Genomic DNA, 21019 nt, shown 5'->3' on the forward strand with positions numbered 1-21019 from the left:
GTGAATAATCAATCAAATATATACAGATGGATCCAAATGTTTACGTATGAGATCTGTTGAACACAGCATACAACTACTGTTTCATGTATTCTTAGTGATGCCATGAATATACTGAAACAAACAAACAAAAAGCACAAATGCCACATTGTTATTTCTTAATTTGGATTTGCAAACTTGTCACTGTACCTGTAATGAGGTGAGGGGTTGCCTCTTGCTTCACAGTTTAAAGTTATTTTTTTATCCTCTGAACCCATGGGGAAAATGCTGTTGCTGGGCTCTCTGATAAACACTGGACCTTGCAAGAGAAGCTCACCTGTATGGGTGGGAGACATCCAAAAAAACAATCACAATAAGTGAAAGGTACTGTAAAAGCTGCATTCTAGAATCAAAGAAGAAAAACAAGCAACCAGTATCTGCTCTTAAAAATAAAGAAGAAAAAGCAAGTACTGCTTCCCTTATCCACGACGTGTGCTGCAGGCACTGCTTTGCTAATGAAAAATGAGTATTGAAAAACATTGCCATATTCATAAAATTCCTTAGAAGTATAAATAAAGCTGTACTAATTACTTTTTATAATATAAACTCTACCTAAGTTTTCACTGGTGAATATCCTATTGCAGAAGGTCTTTCTGTCATAAGGCTCCTTACAGAAGTAAAGTTGTGTTCAAGACTAGTTGAATATCTGATCATGATCTTTCTCATAAAATCTGCCACACATGCAGGTTGACAATATTCTTTTTCTGTTTTGGCCTCAAAACACTCAACATTTGGTGGTATTTCCACTTTATTACCAACCAAGTGAAGAGAAGGGTACAACCCTAAGGAAATGCCTTTTAAAAGGTTTTCTACTTTACTGAAGAAAACTCGAATATTGTCTGAGAATTTCCACATACACACAAAAACAAAAATCTGACTTTGTGCTATGAATTTAAAAAGGAAGGACATAATGCCGTCAACAACGCTTATACTACTTTAGTTGTACAGTCATTGCCAGAGCATTTCTGAAACCAAACAAATACACAGGGAAAAGAAAAAAGAAAACTCTTTACTCTCCTATCTTGGAATGCTCAGTAAAATGGGAGGAATTCCTGCTGAAGCAAAGAATGAATTAACAGACTAAGAGACAAGAGAGCCCACAAGTAGTCAGACAAAGAAATCAGGTTGGAAAAAGTACCCAAAAAAGTCCAGAAACTATGAACTTATATTTTGGCTACTTCAAGTAGTAATAACATTCATAAGAAACATTTACCATAATAAAAAGAATAATAAAATAACACGATACTGAAAATAATCATGGACATGATGAAAATAGCAGTAGCTGGTGTCACTGCGTGACTCCTACTTGGCCATATCTGTTCTTTAATCTTCAGAGAGATCATTAATCCCAGTGAACAGAAGAGAAGCACGGGGCCTAAAAGTGGCTATGTGACAGGGCCAAGTTCACACAGCATTTCAGAAGGTACACAATCTAGAACATCTGAGTCCAGATTCCAGGCAGTGACACCCTCTTGTCATACTCAAAGAATGCAGCCTTGCCCTTCATCTGGTCTTTGCCCTCAGCTTCTGGCAGGTAACCAATGTCATTCGTGATGGGAATGCCTTTGTTTAGGGTAGGGGCTGGCCACACTGGATCTGAGGGCAGGACCAGCCACACCTGACAGTGTGGGATGGCGACTGGCCAAACCAGAAAGACCAACTCATGATTGATGGTGGGAGAGTTGGGTCATGGGGTATGAGCCAACTCGGGCAACTGAGCTCAGCTGTATGTGCCATCATCAGTCACTAATTACGTAATGAAGCCCCCAGTAAAGACTCTGGACACTGAGGCTTGGCAAGTTTCCCTGGTTGGCAATAGTCCTTGCCTATTAATGCACATCAGTGCCAGGATGTTTACTCATCCTGAGGACAACAAAAGCTTAGCATTTGGGACCTGTCCAGATGCTATCCTATGGGTTTCTTCCTTTGGCTGATTTTAGCATGTATCCTTTCCCTATAATAAACCATAATCATGATTCCAATAGCTTTCAGTGACTCTGGTCAGTCCTTCTAGTAAATTATCAAAACCAGAACTTGCAGTTGGTGTTAGAAATGAAGGTAGCCTAGGGGCTGTGCACACAAACCTCAAAATCTAGCTAAATCTGGATACCTTTTCCACTGCAAATCACCACAAAGTTAATCCTTACTAATACCAACCTCACCTTAAGAAAGCAGCCTGCTATCCTCTTTAGTCCCCTGTTTTTATTTACCTCTGAGGGGGAAATACCACGAGGCAAATGTTCTTACTTTTCTTCATGGAAAAGGAGAACTTTCAGAAGAAATGGATTTTGGAATAGCTACTAACGCCCCTAATCAAAAAGATCTAATGTTGTCATTTTCCAGATTTTTCCCCCTAAGTAAGTTTAGCGCATTAAAAATAAACAAATAAATAGAAGAATGACAATTGGCTTCATTAATCAAATTTACTATCTTAGAAAGTTGAAAATAATTCTAATGCCTGTTTGTAAATATTTACAAATATGGTGGATTTTTCATAGCATTTTTTTTTTCTGGTATAATAGCTCTTGATTTACTTTGAGTGGCTAATCTATTTTGTTCATTTATGAGATGGTATAGCATCATTGTTCCAACAAACTCTGATGTACGTAGAGCTTGAAAACAATACAAGAGTAACATACTGGTGTAGATTTGAAAATTACAGGTAAGTTGGGGAGAGAAACTGACAGAAGGAAAATTAGTCAAGATAAGAAGGGGGTGACTTCAGTGAAAAAGACAAAAAGAGGTGTTTCTTAAAAATTTCCCACAAGTGGCCACAATGAAAATCCAAGTGTCCATTCCATCATCTTCTAACACAAGTCAAATCCCAATGATACTCTAATGTTTCTCTAGAGACCATTATTAATTGTAAATGAAGGTGTTAGGTAACTAGAAGCCTTTTTATTCTGACACCCTTTTGAGAGAATGACAGTCATAGCTAATTTGCTAACATTTATGTTCCAGGCACTGTACTAAGGAAATTGCAAGCCTTGCCTCCCTTATTCCCAGGCTATGTTTGAGCGCATCCCCTACCCTACAAGGTCCAGCACCACCTTCATTTATGCCTTGGAGTCCATGCTAACTGTAGTCACATTTGGGCTCAGCCCCCACCACCCTTGTTGATCTTGTGTCTGACTTCCTTTTGTCATTCAGAACTCAGCATAAACGTCATCTCAGCTTCAATGTCCCTCCACCCGCGCCTCACTTCCACCTTTCACAGAGGTACCAAAGTACATCTCACTGTGTCTCACTATATATAAACGTTATACACGTTCATATATGTGCTTGTTATTTGTGTCTAATTCATCGTTGTAATCCCGACTCCTAGAACATGGCAGATATTCCATATTTATCTGTTGAATGAATAAGATGAATGAAGGAATTCTCAAAATAACTCTGTATAAGGCAGATCTTTTTTATAGCTAGTGATTGATAAAGCTAAGATTTCAATTTCAGAGCTTATGTTCTCACCTTACAGTTATTTGTCCTCCCCAGAAGAAATGAGGCACAGAGCAATTAAATAACCCAACCACGGTAACATAAGGGTTTTTTGTTTGTTTAATTGTTTTTGGTTATTTTGGGGTTTTGGGGGATTTGGGGGGGGTTGGTACTTTTTGGTGAGAGACCTGGGATCAGACCCTAATACTCCTATTCTTGCTGTGTTTCCCTTTCCAGTAAACCGCACAGTTCTAAATATGGTCAAAGGCAAAAATTAACCATCAGCTTGCTATTTCACCTTCAGTATTTCTGGTAACATGGGAGTTCCCAGCCTGTGAGGCACAAATCCACCATTTCTGAAATTCAAAGCTCCTAAAGGCTTTTCAGACCACCAGCAGCCATTCAAAAGCCTCCGAAAATGGAAGTACAAATTAATAAGCAAACCTGACAGGTCAGTCCACGCTTCATACTCTGAAAAGAGACAAAGGCCACGCAGTCTTACTTCACTGGAGTGAAATAAGAGATGCTGGGGTATAACGGTGTAGTCTTGCTAGCAACATAAACTTAAAAGGAAGAGATTCTGAAGTCTCATTTTCTTCAAAATGAATTTTGGTTGTCAAAGGGACAGAACCTTGACGATTCACATGGATATTCATAACCCGCAAAAAGCAGCTTGGCTGAGAACAGAAGGGGGCCTCCTGCCTAACGAAATGGATTCAATGTAACATTTAGATTGATGCTAAACTTTACTTTTTGTGACAGGGGCATTTTTTTGATATGCTAGCCTGGCTCCCAAGCTCTAATTTACGTTTACAGCCTAAAATAAAGGGCATATAACATTTCCGAACAGGACTAATAAGTCCAAAAGTCCAATCCTGAGGTGTTATTTTTTCCCCCAAACGCCCATGGGCTACTCAGAATAACTACCGTTGAATGTAAGTACAAGCTTTATGAGCTCCTAAGGTAATGTCACCTAAAAGATCAAACTGTGGCCAATCAATTCTAATAGTCATACTCTCTACAGCTTTTATGAAGGCTGACAAAGAGAAACAGACAAAGCATTCCAGGCAGTTGGATGACTTTTACTAAAAGAAATACAATTCCTAAAAGACCATGATGGTATCTCTGAAATTGCTACGGAAAAAGGAAAGTATATCCTATTTTCCCTCAATTTTTTACATCACATCTACATGATGCAAAACTGAAGCATATTGTGAAATGAAGAGGGTGAATCCAAAAAGGGAGCTGGGCGGGGGGGCACTGCTATTTAAAGCAGAATTTAAGAGAAGGTAGAGCTAGAAAGGAATAGTCAATGTACTTAAAAGGTATCCAACCCAAACAGATGAGCTCTAGCCTGGATCAGAGAAAATAAAAGTAATATGTCACCAATGAAATGAGATCTGTATTCTAGGCCCTACTATTCTACAGAAAAAGAAAATTAAAGATGGAAACATTTTATAGCAGTGGGGCATCGGCTTTTTTTTTTTTTTTTTTTTTTTGGCATTGGTAGCTTAAAGCTAGAAAATGCCAAACAAACAAGAAAGGACAAAAATAAAATTCCATTTATATTCTCCCAAAGTCAAGGGAGGATAAAGAATTCAATCTTAATTCATTTCTTTAACAAATATTTGAATGCCAAACATATTCCGCATACAAAAAACTAGCTGTAGCAGACACGGGTCGTTGTCGACTCAACCTCTCTCAATTATTCTTTTTTGTTGCCTTCAAAATCTGCCTTTCATCAGGGATATAGAAAGCACCAGATAAGCCACCTTCCTAGAACTCTGTAGTTCTTGACTGGGGAGCAGGGTGGACAAGGAGGATTGGGTTAGGAGACCAGTAACAGCCAAAGAGGGATGTCTTCGTTTGTGAGGTCTACCATGACAGAGCACCACAAACTGGGCTGTTTCAACAACAGAAATTTACTGTCTCACAGTTCTGCAGGCTAGAAGTCTCAAATCAAGGTTTGGGCAGGACTGGTTTCTTCAGAGGACTGTAAGGGCAGAATCTGCTCCAAGCCTGTCAGATGGGCTTATAGATAGCTGTCTTCTCCCTGTGTCCCTTCAAGTCACCCTCCCTCTGTGTGCCTCTCTGTGTCCAAATATTCCTTTTATAAGGAACACCAGTCATAATAGATTAGGGCCCACCCTAATGACCTCATCTTAACTAATCCCATCTGCAATGACCCTACGTCCAAATAAAGTCATGTTCTGAGGGCCTGGGGATTAAGACTTCAAGAAACAAATTTTGAGGGGGACATAATTCAATCTATCACAAGAGGTAAGAGAAAATCTGTTAAAAATCTTAGGAAAGAGTCTCTATCCTGATTTTGAGTTAAAATCAAAGCAAAACAAAAAAACATGAAGGAATTGCTGACTTTGCTTCCTTTCCTTTTTGACATGGAAATTGTCAGGTGAGGAAGGAGGTCATTCTGGGAACCCCTATGGCCATCTAGACACCATGAGGGGGAGTATGTATATATCACAGAAAAGTTAACCCCGAGCCCTCACATCTTTGAGTTCCTGAACCAACATGAATCACATAAGCCTAAACATCACATGTTAGGAAAATAAACCTTTAACGGGTTTTTGTCATGTGCAGCTGAATGTACTATAACCAACACGCTAGAAAAAAAGGGAAAATGCAATACAGCATACTTAAGATGAGCAAGAAAAAGAAAACGCTGACCAGGAATAACTAATTTATCCATTTCCCACATCTGGAAATGTTATCAAGCAATTAGGTTATAAGAAAAAGTGCTGGAGAATGGCAGACACCTGGAGTATGAGAGCATAATAGAGACCAATAGAACGCAGTAAAAATTATTTAATTTGATAAATTAATGGTTTACTACCTGATTTGCTCAATCTGGTTTTCACGTTTTATCCATAAACAGAAATAAAGAAACTGCATGGGAAGCAGGGTGCAATAATTAGAGAATTAAAAACTGAAAGGGACTGTTTAAGCTTTACGGGTGCTGGAAATGAATGTTCAATAAAAAAAAAAATTCTGTGGACTGGCAGAACCCTTTCAAAACATGACAAATTTCTGGAAAAAAAATTGCATTTCTTTTTTTATTGCAACCTGTTTAAAAAAAACCCCACAAAGATGGCCCCACCCATAAACATATATGCACATTATGGTCGTGCTGAAAGTTAAAAAATCTGGATTTCATCACCTCTCTTTAGTGAGTTAATAACATATTTTGATGAAAGTTATGATCTATTTCACTGGATGAATATTCAATTTGTACTACAGTTGAGTAAAAAAAGAGCACGCGGGAAATTTTTGAGGGTGGCTAATATTTAATTTTGATACTTTGAGGCCAATGGCTGCATTTCTGATTTTTGAACTATTCTTTACAATTGAATGAAATAGTTAAGTACTTCACTGTTACATTGCAGGAAATAATGTATGTGGGGGGAAAAGGGCTTAGGAAATGGGTTGCAGTCTTTGTAGATTAAAATGTTTTCATAATGCTTTATGGCCTTCTTTATGTAAATTCATGTTTTGTCTCCATATGAATGTGAGTTCTAGTGCTTTTGAACTTCTCTGACATCCTTCCATAATCCCCAGCCCAGAGTTATACCTTCCTTGCTAGATGGTTTAATAGGAACTCCACATGACAAAAAAAAAAAAAAAGTTACAATGTTATTGTTAGACGCAGTGTGCAATGTGCACAATACAGCCAGGAGTGTACAATCGGTGGCTCATTTGTTTGAAAGAAAAACAAAACCCACTTACATCCCCACTTTCTATTATACCAACTTTCATTGAACATCTCTGATATATGCAAATTCAGAAGGTTCTCACCAATCATATTGAATTGAAGACTTTATTAATCAACTCTTTTAAAAACATTTCTCAGGCATCCTTCCCTCAAAGGTTTTAATAGAGATTATTATGTTCGTGGTTTCTATTCTTTCCCAAAGAGAATGGGTCAAGGCTTTTGGGGCCCAGGCATGATTCCTTTCGCGTATTTTAGAAAGAATGTTTCATAACGAACTCCAGTTCAAGGCTATTGTTTCTATGAAAAAATAACTATACAATAAAGAATTTCTATTATAAATCAGTTGTAATAGAGAAGCTATTAAGAAGTAATACTGGCTGGTGATTGCATTCTGTAGTATTTTTGCAGTGTAATCTCATAAAGTAGAGACGAGCATAATCGTTTCCTGCCTGCACCTCAGTGAGCAGAAGCCGGCGTAGTGTTTGTAAAAGTCTGCGTATATAAAATACCATCTAGTTCTCTCTTCCCAGCAAGGATCCTGCTTTTCTCTTTCTAGACCACTAAGGGTATTAAGCTGGCTGTGCAGCAGGTGCAAAGATCCATGGAAGCAGGAGAGAGGATGGCCATTGCCACAACTGTCTGAACTATGGGGTGGGGGTTGGCAGAGTCTCAGAGCTGCCTGAACATGAATAACTAAATAATTTCTCAAATTTACTCTCATTGTTTTTCATTTACCCACAACGGAAATTTATTTTTCACCATGATTGTACACATACCTACAAGTAATAAAAAAAGAGTCTCTTGAAATAATATTAATCTTTACTGCATTCTGGATCATAGCATTTTTCCTATTCTATTCCATCCCATCTCCTGTAACCTATTCTTTTTTTTTTAAATGCCAGACATAGCTATCCTCTTAATACTATCACCCATCAACAAGTTTCCATCCCCAATTTGATAATCCCTGGTCTAGAACCACGCCTCTCCTGCACTCAGTGTCTTAGATTATTATTTTTTATTATATTTGTGATGATTGTAGGGTATTTCTTTAATTTCCTTCACCTACGAATGAAACCAACTTAAGCAGTGAAGGTAAAGAACTGTCTACGTTGGAAATGGAAAGAGTATTTGTGGTCCTAAGATGTAGAAATTGACAAGGGGGTCTTCCCCAAACCTTCTGAATGGCTACATTCTCTTTAGTCTTGGAGAGGGGAGCAAATACTATCCTGCATTGTTGGTAACCCTGGCAAATTAGAAAACATATTTTATTTTATTTTGAAAAAAATAAAAAAAAAACATTGTTTCTTAGTTCTGTAAGATATGGAGCAAAATCCCTCATTATATAGACTTAATAAACAAATGCACAGTCCCAAACATCAACATATGAAGGTAAAATAGACACTGCCTACCAGGTCCTGTACTAGGCAATTTGCATCTACTGAGTCACCTAATTCTAAGTGAATATTAAATACTATGAGTAAAAACTGATACTCGTTTTAATGTTAGTACTTTCCTTAATATTAACACAATATAAGTAATGATCCTCAGGGCTGCAGAGGATGAGTTAAACTGAAGGCTCTATACACATTTTTGGTGCCACCACTCTGGAGAAGCATTTGGTGATACGTATGAGAAGCCCCCCCACACACGCAGGAAGTCTCAGGAAAATGTGCTCTCCATTCTGTCATTCATTTTTATTCAGTGTCACCACTTAGCAATCTTCCTCCATTCCGAATTCTTAAAACAATTTTTGTGTACTCTACTCATCACAATATCCCTATCGTACTATATAGTGGCTTTACTCGTTTTTCGCTCATATTTTCCTTATTCCTAGTCATTAAACTTCGGAAGATAGTGACTATATTAAACACACACTTGTACCTCCTAATCAGACCAATCATATTGTATAGATTGGAAAACTTGGTGTTGTGAATGTCAGAAGAGACATGTGTGTTTGTGCTTCTTTGAAAATGGTTTTAGTTTACAAAATGTTTATGCTGATCCAAGAAAAAAAAAAAAAAGAATTTGGCCATTCTCAAGATAACCCTATCTTCAGTTGGAAGATCTGTGTCCAACTGCAACATAATTCGTCATATAAAAATATGGACTTATAGAAGCTAATTGGATGACTGCATCAATGATTCTCAAAACCAAAAACACATGCACTGTGTTCTCACAGGTGTCTACCATTCATAGGTGGCTATTTCTGTGTGAGAAATTTACAGGATGTCGGTCACCTATAATTCATCCACTACCCTCCTGAATAGTGAAAATACAGGTACTACACAGAGTAACTTCACTAAAACCACACATAAATAGCACTTTTAAAAGCAATAGCACTCTACCACTCATTTCTTGTATAACTTCTGAGTGCTGAAGCAAAGCCCCATTTCTGGATTTTAATGACTCGTTTGAATAAAACAGCTGCCTTAGCCACTAAAATAAGAAAAAAAAAAAGTTGAGTTTTGGTGGGCTGTTTTATTACTCAGATTTCTAAGGAAGTTGCTTAAAGTTACTTTTAAGAGAGGCCAGCATTTGCACAGATTTTACTGTTCCATGAAATGGATCTCTTTGCAAAATATCCCCAAATCCATGATAAATTGTTTATGAGAGCCATAAATTTAGTTAACATATAACCAATGCAATTCTTACTTTAGTCTAAATCTTCTAAGGTTAGGATGTAATGTTAGCTGCCTGCACACTCCACATTTCTTTTTTTTTATTATTTTTATTGTTTTTTAAGATTTTATTTATTTATTTGACAGAGAGAGAGACAGCCAGAGAGAGAGGGAGCACAAGCAGGGGGAGTGGGAGAGGAAGAAGCAGGCTCCCAGCGGAGGAGCCTGATGTAGGGCTCCATCCCAGAACGCCAGGATCACGCCCTGAGCCGAAGGCAGACGCTTAATGACTGAGCCACCCAGGTGCCCCATCCACACTCCACATTTCTGTATCTTCATCTCAGAAATGGAGCTTTACTTAGGAAAACATCCTTGCTATTCAGAGAGGGTCTGAGCTAAATTGTCTTTCCAGAACTTTTGACATGCGAGATTCTTTAATTTTATGAAATGTATATGCTGCAACTCATTACACATATTTGGGAATTCTGGTTTGCAGGGCTGTACGCTGGTGGCTACTGGGCCAAATCTATCCTGCAGCATTATTAGACTCGGATCACAAAATGTTCAAGGGGGAGAAAAAAAATCTTAAATTAAATGGCCTCATTTAAAAACCCAAAAGTATTTGGTATAAAGTAAAATTTAACCTAGGAAAAAAATCAGTGATCTAGTAATACCAGGCCTCCTTTCTCCCATGGCAATCCTCAACTCAGCACGGCCATACAGACAGAGACCCATACTCAGTCTTCCCAGAAGGCAGCCCCACGGGGAGTGAGACATCTTGGGTTGTTAGCAAGACATTCACTCACAGTGATGTGAAAATAACTTTGTTTACAAACTAAATTATCTTGAATTGATTTACACCATCCTTCTTCATGGAATGCTTTCCCTCCTATCATTCAAGACACAGAATCTTTTGATAGTGCAGCCAAAATTAATCCCACTTTATCAGAAATTCAATTTAGTGCACTGGATTATAACTCTCCCAATGTATCTGTATTTTAGGAATTTGTGTGGAGGTTGTCTCCTTTTTTCTGAACCTATGTTCTTTTTATTCCCTAACAGCATATTGCAAAATACCTTGCACATGATAACCTAAGCGTGTGATAAAAAACGATCTTAAAAAAACATATATTTATGCTTTAGGACAGAGGTCGATAAACTATATCCATAGGCCAAATTCAACCGCCATCTGTTTTTGTACGACCCATGAATTAAAAGAATAATATTTCATGACACATGAAAATTATATGAAATTCAAGTTTCAGTGTCCATCAATAAAGTTTTATTGGAAGACAGCCACGTTCACTTGTTTATGTATTGTCTATGGCTGCTTTCACATTTTAACGGCACAGTAGTTATGACAGGGACCATATGGCACACAAAGCCCAAAATATTTACTATCTAAATACTGCATGATAAAGTTTGCCAATACCTGCTTTAGGAAGGAATATGTCTAATAGGAGGAATAGTGACTTTGCATCGAGTAGACATGCTTTTTTCCCCCTTTTATACTAACATCTACCTTTTTAGGCAAGTCATTTAAGTTCTCTGAGCCACTGAGTTATGGGAATGGTATCAGTATTAAAGGGGTTCTAATGCAAAGATAAGCAATATTTTTAATGCAGCAGCAGAGCAATAAATGGGATTTGATACTATTGCCTATTTTTGCCTAGTGCTTACATCAAACTTTTAATTACATCTGACTGAGGAACAGTAATTTATGAGAAGGTAGTCTAATAAATGGCTTCACTCATTAGAACGCTCTATCTACAAGGCATTGTCCTTATCTTCGTGCTAGTTGTGAACACTGCCACCTGTGTTCAGTTATCTGGTTTGAGCAAATAATTGCAAGTATTATGTAAGACAAAAGGTCCTTATTAATCTATAGAGGGTGGTAACTTCAAAAAAGAGGAGAAAAAGGGAATCTTTATAATACCTACTGCATCAGTTCTCATTGAGAGACAATTCTCCAACAGGTATTTACTCTCCTTTCTGTCTTCAAATAATTACTCACCAAAATGGTATCAATAAGAAACTCAACAAAGTAAGCAGCGAAGAGCTTTCAAAAACCCCATGAGGCAGAAAAAAACATTAGATTCTTTTATATTATTGTTAGCCAAATGTTTATTTTCTCCCTTCTCCCATAATAGGAATAATGGCCACAGCACTAAGTATTCTAAATTTGCTTTGCTGCATAATCAAGAAAAAAGAAAAAAAAGGCATTTGTGAAATTGTATATGAGGCAACAAGTGTCATTTCTTAACTAAAGATAGATGGCTATTCAGAAATCCATGTAGTACATTGTTGAACAGCCAATTCTTCCCAATTATCCAAATAAATATGCTCTGGATATGACCCCTTCATATGTTTTTCATACATCTGTCCGAGTTTAAGTATCATTCACATGTATGCACACACTCACGGGATGGGCATGAAATGCTCTCTTTTCCTATTGAAAAAGTCAGGGAAGGTATTTTAGAATCCTATAAAAGAACAACTTGGCAATGAAATCCTTCTTTGGAGACTAAAAATCCAGGAGTTCTACTTCAAAAACTGAAGGCTGATATAAAAACACATATAGATTGCCATCTGCCTTTAAAATCCCCAGGTGGCACAGCCAGGCTGCACTTTACGTTGCAGAGGATCTAAGATCAAGAGGGAATATGTGATGCTATGGTGAATAGTGGAACAGGGAAATACTATCTCCAGTATTCATATGTTCTTTGAATAATAGTTGAAACTTCGTAGGGCCACATGTCCACGGGCAACACCAAGCAATGTCACGACAGCAGCAAATGATCCCAGAGAGGCCTGCATTCATTTCTTGAGTCCAGCCAAGAGCAGTGTCCATCAGCCTTCCTCGCTTGTAGGATGGAAAGGAGCAAATCATGTTCACATGCTTGGAATAAACCATAACTAAGTCACCAGAGCCAATGAAAAGAGCTGCCTGCACATTCCACTCTCTCAATCAGCAGACCCTATCAAGAGATCCAGGTAAAAAACTGAATGGAGTTACAGGTTCAGAGAATATGGATGCGTGAGTCACCACACCACCCATCGCACACCATCACGCACTATCTCGTACCATCTCGTACCATCCCACGCCTCTGCAGCTGGTCCTTGAGTCTTCTTTCTTGATTACCTTCCAGAAACAAATCACAGACCTCTGACCACTATGCAGTAAGTCCAAGAAAAGAGCAGTTTCTTCTGTGTAAGAGTCTCCCAAGGTCACTCATCACGGCGGGGGCTCAGGTCTACCTGAACGAACAGACAGTGCTCTCCTTTCCTTTTTTTTAACTGTCCTTTTAGTTAAAAGGAACAAATTGCTTCCTGTTTAAGTGACAGGTGGGAATATTACTTTTGTCTCCAGCAGTCCCGTAAATAAGAAGAGTAAACCCAGATAATATAAAGAGAAAGTAGTAAGTCAAATACCAAGATGAGAGCTTAATTCCTTAGCTGCCAGGCAGAAGTTGGAAGAGGAAGCATTGTGGTAAATCTAATGGCCTGAGAGAGGTATAGGAGGTTTTTTGCCTTCTTCCCCTCCTCCCCCAACATCACGTTTGTTGTTTTAATTCTTTTTAAGCAATAAACATCCACGATGTAGCATGACCAAGGAGCACACTGTTTTACACGCAGTACATGATTTTCAGATATAGACTGTCGTGCAAACACTTCATTAGCAGCAGTATTTTCATCTTAACCAGGTACCACGAATTTTATGACTAGAAGTACTGGAATGACACAAAATTTCACAATCGAACTTGTAGTGCAATGGTGGAGTTACTTCAGGTTCCATTTGTTGCATCAATGATTTAACGATAAAAAATAAATAAATAATAAGGTTGCGGACTCATTTTCATGTATATGTTTCTTTACTGACGGACAGATGAATTCTAACATTTCATCCATGTCTGTCAGCCATTTGCCTTCCTGTTTTCACGAACACTGTTCAGAGAAATTAATGTGGTGTTCCTTGTGGGCCCTGGGAGTTGACCTTACGTAAAAACAGAAGAATACTGGCCATCGGTCGACAATTAGCGAAACTGGTTAAGCTTCTCCTTGCCGCAGTTGACAAACAGAAACTCCAGAATCTGTTCAATCATGTGATACTGCTTTTAAACTATGAAAGTCGTATCAGAAAACATAAAATAACTATCTCCTGTCATAGTTTCTTCAAATTATAGACACAGATACTTATATATGTTAAGATGTATACATAATTTGATTGTTCCTTACTGCATAATGTCCTCATAAAGTAATTTGAAATTTAAAAATATCTCTATCTAAAATAGCATCCCATGTTGCTTATCTAATCACAGAGTTCTGTCACTTCATATTGTCTCAAACTTAGTGTCGGTTGATGGTCAAAGGAAGCAACATGAAGAAGTAAACCTAAATTGTATTTGCATATCTCATTCGTGAGGGAGGAAAAAGGCACATGACAAGTTAGGGCTCACTGACAACACAAGAGCAAAGAGCCTGGCTAGTTTTCAAATTAAAATATTCCGCAGTCTTTTTTGAGTTGGGGTTTGGCTTTGAAAGTCATACAGAGGCAGACTGGTCTCTATGAATGGACATTTTTTTATGTCTAAGATTTGAATTTACACAAGTAGGGACAGGGTGGAGGTGTGGGTGAGGCTCCAAAAGGATGGATGGTCAATGGCAGGTCACCCTAGGATGTGTGACCTGGAGAAGGGAATCCCCAGGGAAGGGATCCCCAAGGAATACCCTTGCAGGCTTTTTCACTGCTAGAGTGCTTGAACGGTATGTTAAGTAAAAAGAAAAGTTTTAAAACTTCGAGGAAACAGAGATAGAAAATATGTGCGAACTGATCACTACACAGTTGATGTGAGAATTACTGAAAAACATGTGAACTCCTTGCACAGTGCTTGCCAATGAGGACAGCCAAGTGGTGGTGGTCATTATTTTTATGCAAGCTTAAAGACAGGGACTGCAACTGGTAACAGTGAGAAAATGGTCTATTTCCACACTGATGAGCATTTTTATATAATCAAACTCATATACTCATTAGCAAGGTGGTACAAATATAGTATAAAGGAAATGCACATGATGTTTAAGGACCCAATCTCCCAAACACTCAGCAGTAGGTAAGATGAATCAGCAAGAGTTCCTTGAAGCAATAAACATTAGTACGTGCTCACAATTGATTCCAGGAAAACAACACACGGTTTTTAAAAGGGAAAGACGAAATAGACACAGAAGCCAGGACTAAGATTTACCAATCATCAATCCCACTGAATAACAAATGGGATTCTGATCCCCTAAGCCACTTGGCACACCAAGGCAATTTCTGGCCACTTATATAATACCAATGAAGCATCAAGTTTTTGACTTAGGAGTAGCTCTGTGTTGAAAGAACCACTTTTCTTTTGGTAGCTCAACCTCTCTGGGACACTTGTTTCTGTTTATTCTCTTAAGCCTATTCACCTTAAGAACAGCTGGAAGAAGTCGCAAATATACAGAAATGTTTTTAATAGACAACTCCTTCCAACATACACCTGGGCTGTCATCCACATACACACCTGTCTTCTAAACGTTGGTCAATATCAATACTTTCCAGAAGGAAAAATTTGGTTTTTCTCTGCAAAAGGATATACAACATACCATTATTCAGAAAAGTCTTGGTGCAGTTCAAAGCTTCATAGCAGGAAATTTAGGCAATCTAGATCAAGAAACCACAGGGCCAGTAATTGGCCATGTGACTGGGGTGAAAGGGGCCCCAATAAGCCACACTGTTCTCATTTACAAGATGGGTATGGCCTGAAACACACGAGTGTATGTACAAAAATATATGCATGTGTATGGATGTAAATATAACCCTGATTTATCAAAAATTACTGTTACCCATGTATTTTCTTCCTCCCTTACTATTTCTTCCTTAAAGGTTTGCACTCCAGTAATTCTGGTTCTCTCTCTCTCTTTTCTTTCTTTCTTTCTTTTTTTTTTTTTTTTAAGATTTGTTTATTTATTTGAGAGAGAGAGAGACAGTGTGTGCGAGCATGAGTGGGAGGGACAGAGGGAAAGAGAATCTCAAGCAGAGCTGGCACTAAGTGTGGAGCCCAAGGCAGGGCTCGAACTCAGAACCCTGAGATTTTGATCTAAGTCAAAACCAAGAGTCAGATGCTCAACCAATGCGCCACCCAGGTGCCCCAAGGGCTTATTGTCCACAAGTCTCAGCAGCTTTTCCTAACTTTTTTTCCAACTCTCTTTTTTCCTGAAATAATTCCTTAACTTCCACCTTATCTCGCTGACTTGGAAGAGATCTTCCATATCTTCGCTCTGTCTTTCCTTCCCTCTCACACCTGCCCCTGGGTTCGGTCTGCCTCCTATGACTCTCCATCCGTCATCCTTAAACAGGCTCCCCAGTTGCTATCATAATGAAAACCCTTCCCCATCTCGATCTTCTGCTGGGATACCATGTGCCCTCCCCCAACACCGGGATCTAATCTTTTGATTTTAACAGACTTGCAGCTCATACCACCAACTCTTTGAGCATCTTAAAACTCAGTATGTTCAAAACACATCCAAATCCTTGCCTCCTTCTGTGTTTATTATTTCTGTTAATTGCCTCATTATCTTCCCACTCAATTTGGAAACCTCGAAAGTCTTCTTCGACAATCTCTTCTCCCTCACCAGGTACAACCATCCAATTGTTCGTCATACCTTTTCAATTTTGACTCTGTAATTTCTCCCATCTCCAGTCTTATCTTTTTGACTCCAACTGCCCTAGTTTGGGCATAAGTTACCCCCCCACACTTCATGTACCACAATAACCCCAAGGCAGGTATTTTCTTTTAGTTTTTCTTCCTTCCAATCTATCCTACAAATATCCTTTGGGGGCAATGGTCTTACAGAAAAGTCAAGATGCTATCATTCCTTGCTTAACAATTTCTAGCCCCACCCTTTTTTTCTTCTAGCCTTTTCTCTACCACTTCTCCTCAAGTGTGTTAAGGGCATGAGTCTACATCTGTAATTTACAATGGAAATATGACTATACTGGATATCATATCCTATAATTGAAATTTGCTGAGAGTAGAACTTAAATGTTCTCACCAAAAAAAAAAAAAAAAGATACATGAAACATATAAAATTTGCATTGTCTAGAAATAAAAAGGAAAATGAAACAAGTGAAATTAACTTTAATCATGTATTATAAATAACCCAATATATCAATATTATTTCAATGTCCAGTCAATATAAATATTGCTAATGGGATATCATTTATTCATTTTTCAAAATATGTCTTTGAAATTCAGTATTTTACACTTAAATCAGACGGCAACCCAATCCATCTTAGCCTCCTCTGTACCACTTATCACAGTGCCTTACACAAGAGACACACTCAGGAAATGCCTGCTGAATAGCTGTTCAAAAAGATAACCTGGGTTGCAACGTGTGGGATGCGCTGGAGAAAGGAAGGCAAAGAAGGCAAAGAGAAGAACAGCAAGGATAGGGTAATAGTTCAAGTGAAAGATAAAGACTGGAGCAGACTATGGGAAACTGAACTGCAGGTGGTGAAATCAGATTCATTTTGCTGTGCCTTGCATAAACGCATGCACATGTGTTTGTGATGTGTGCTGGTCTTATACTCAAAGTTCACCATCATTCATGAGTTAATAAAGGCTGAACCCCTACATAGTAGAAACCCAATCCTTTTAGCTCTGCTAAAAGCTCGTGGAAAGACAAAATATGTACAGGCATACTTAAAAACACTTTTATGTGATGAGTACTTTAAGACAGCTCATCACTTAGGCAATAGTCAATTAAGTGGGTTTGAATGAACACTGCATTTCCAGGAGTCAGTGAATTAATCAACAGATACATTTGAGACAATAGCTACTTTAAGAGCTAAATAAAATTGTGGGTTTTATTTAATCTTATGCATTTCCTGAACTCTAATAGCATTTCCAATGCACTTTATTTTGCAAGTCCCCCAAACGCTTTCTTAGTCACCATCAAGCTTACAAAAATCCAATATGTGGAGTTATCAATGATCAAGGTTATAAGAACAAAATATACCAACAACGCCTGTCTCGTTTTTCCTCCAGATTTTCACATTCATACTCTGATAAACTGTCAAGATTTAAATGGGATAAATGAAAAGCATTTCAAGATTTAGGGTGCTGCAATTGAGGGGGATGATTTGAAATAAGTTTATCGGTGAAAACAAGGAGGATGTCAAGATTGATAAGCAGAGATTGGCGACATCTCCATTCCACCAGAATCAGTGCCATCAAATCATATTACACTGCACACAAATACCGCAGAAGAAATGACAGTCATCTGAGTTGATGGCAACAGTCTACTTGAAGGGCCACATCCACCACCACAGACTCGTTTTCTCAGCGATTGCAAGGCCGGCGTCAGTAAACCAATTGAAAAATATTCAATTACTTCAGGGAGGACTTAAAAAGGTTACTTTGTTTTTAAAGCTTTCCTTAGCCACGATGTGGATGAAAGACTAGCCCAGAAAGTGATGCACGTTAAGGTGACAAAGAACAGGATGGAACGTGTGATTCAGGCACCCGAAGACGTTGTGTCCTTTGCACACAAACTACCGCCTTTAAAACAAGCAGAGGGTATGGTTTTCAAGTGCAGCCCAAACACGTGGATTTTGTTTGTATTGCTTGTAGATGTTGTCCAACACTAAATCCGTACTGTTAGAGGAAGCCAAGGCTCATGTTTGGTGATCATATGTTTCATCTTTAATTACAGTATCAAGAGTTTTTAAGAAATTATTGAATCAAGATGATCTGAATCATCTCATAAAGCGTAATCTAGGGTCTCATTTTCTAGGGTCTCATAATACATTTAGGGACATGACGAGGGGCATAAGCTGCTTTCGTAATTCTTGAAAGACGCAAACAAAGTTTAGGGGTTAATATAGCTCTGCAGAAGAGAGACTAGGCCAGGTTAGGGGTGTAGGAGTGGTGGTGGTGGGGGGGTATTTACTGCTTTTTATGCTGTGTAAGCCAGGAGTGGGGCCGTTGTAAGTACAATATCAATGAAGTGCTGGTTTCTTCTGCTCTCTCTGATCTGTCTGCACAGAATCAGCATTTCCCTCAGGCTGGTTTTTCTGATGATTACAGGATGGCCACCTGCAGCAATCAGGGTTCCGGGATTCTTTACTCAGACATACTAGGAGATAGGGCACTTTCCACAAGGTTTGAACACAAAGTTATGGACAGAAAGTTGCCACGAGCTCAGCAGCTGAGGCCAATCACCAGGGCCAATGAGACAGGGCCATCTTTGGAGCTTTGCACGCTGCCAGTCTTGTCTAAGCCTCATGGCTGTTTCGTGATTGCAGAACAGAGCAGCTGTTGAAGCCACTACCATGACAGCCACTAGAAGAAGGTTAAGGACAACCGAAGATCATCCTCCCATCTCAGATTAATGTTACTTATTTTCACAAATAATTTTTAGATATTATAAAGTATTAGTAGATCTCAATACATGGGTTATTCACTAAAATTTTAAGAGAAACACTTGATGAAATAAGAACCCCTTGGAACTTTTACAGAAATATGATATTTTCCATGATGGTGTTTTAACTGGGTATCAACAATGATTTCCGTTATCCAAGGAAATGTCTCTTTCCAAAAGACTTATATTTATTTAGCTGGTCCCGGTAGAGGATTAAAACTAAAAACACAATAGGATATAGTCTGTGAAGTCTAGAATTTCCACATGCATTGATTAAGGGCTTGTCTACATTCACCAAGCAATGACACCTGGAATCTGAACTCATCCTACAAAGAATTCAGTATTTGAAGGCAATACACTCTCAGGAAGTATTTTCATATGAAACCAAAAGTCCCATTATCTTAATTCATTTGGTTTCCTGTTGGGCTAGTACATGGTAAAAACATTTGCAAATGGTCAGGTTTCTATTTCATAAACGTCTAGACTTGTGCTGTCCAAAATAAATGAAAGGCAAGCTAAACAGAGTTTAAACTTTCTAGGAGCCACATTTAAAAAGGTTAAAAGAAACAAGTGAAATTAATTTTAATAATATCTTTACTTAACCAAATATATCTAAAATATTATCATCTCAACATCTAATCAATTAATATAAAATTACTGAGATATTTCAGATCTTAATATTTTTGGTACCAAGTCTCTGAAAATCTGTGTGTGTTTTATACTAACAGTACAGTCAATATGGACTAGTCACATATGGCTAGTGGCTTCCATATTGGACGGGGAACATCGAGAGTTTCTAATATGGCAAAGTAATTAACTAATAGGTAATTAGGTCCTTAGATAACAATCTCCTTGAGTTCTTGATGATTCTTACGCCATGGCCTACACTTTGACTTTATTCCAGAAAATAAATTACAGAAGTAGTAAGTACTACTGATTATAGTAAGGGACTATACTTCGGTTTCAAAGACAAGTAGAAATTTTTGATGCAACCACAAAGATCAGAAAAGTTACTTAAAATCTTAAAGACTGTTCTCCTTGTCTCTAAGAATGAAGTAATAATATCTATCTCACTGTACTTTTGTGAATTAGAGGAGCTAAGTAAAGCACTTCCACAGCGCCTGTACAGAGTGAATGACGTTCCATCTCTCAATATTGTTAGTATTACTAACTTTGCTGTCATTACTATTGTTCCTTCCTTTTCTGGTTTCTTCTCAAAATGCAGGAGGGTTCTCTTCTCTATTTCTCTTTTCTACTTAGGTCTCTGGCTCTTAAACTTTTTTGACAGCAACTTAGTAAGAAATATATGAAATATCAGGACTCCACAACATATATTAAAAGGAAGGCTCCAGGAGGATTGGGATATTGTTGGTTTTGTTTCACTAATATATACCAAAGGCCTAGAAGTGCTCAGCAGAAAATATTTACTAAGTGACCAGGGCATGCGGATATATTCTATTCCAACCCTTTTAAATTCTAATTTACCTATTTTAATTAAAATAAACAAACAAAAACACTGGTCGTGACCCACTAAATTGACTTTTTTACCCACTACTTAGTGGAAAACTGTCACCCATGTTTTGTGCTGGGTCTTCATTCCACCCACAAGGCACACCTCTTCAGGTGAACAGAGGTAATTTGCTCTCAACACAAGGTGACATAGAGCCTTCGAGTTATCCTCAACTCACCCTTTTCCCTCATACCCACATCTATCCTACCAGCAAATACTCATACAGCCAAAATTTGACCATCAACC

General features: G+C 38.2%; 1 protein-coding gene across 1 annotated transcript in view; it reads right to left on the reverse strand.

Annotated features, from left to right (window-relative positions):
• CNTN3 (contactin 3) overlaps positions 1 to 21019 on the reverse strand; it is a 244839-nt gene that overhangs the window by 220468 nt on the left and 3352 nt on the right. The window contains exon 2 of the mRNA XM_026501250.4: positions 187 to 313. Coding sequence (XP_026357035.3) covers positions 187 to 313 — 127 coding nt within the window. The remainder of the gene's footprint in view (positions 1 to 186; positions 314 to 21019) is intronic.

The sequence above is a fragment of the Ursus arctos genome, unplaced genomic scaffold (assembly GCF_023065955.2).
Source record: "Ursus arctos isolate Adak ecotype North America unplaced genomic scaffold, UrsArc2.0 scaffold_14, whole genome shotgun sequence".
Lineage (NCBI taxonomy): Eukaryota > Metazoa > Chordata > Mammalia > Carnivora > Ursidae > Ursus > Ursus arctos.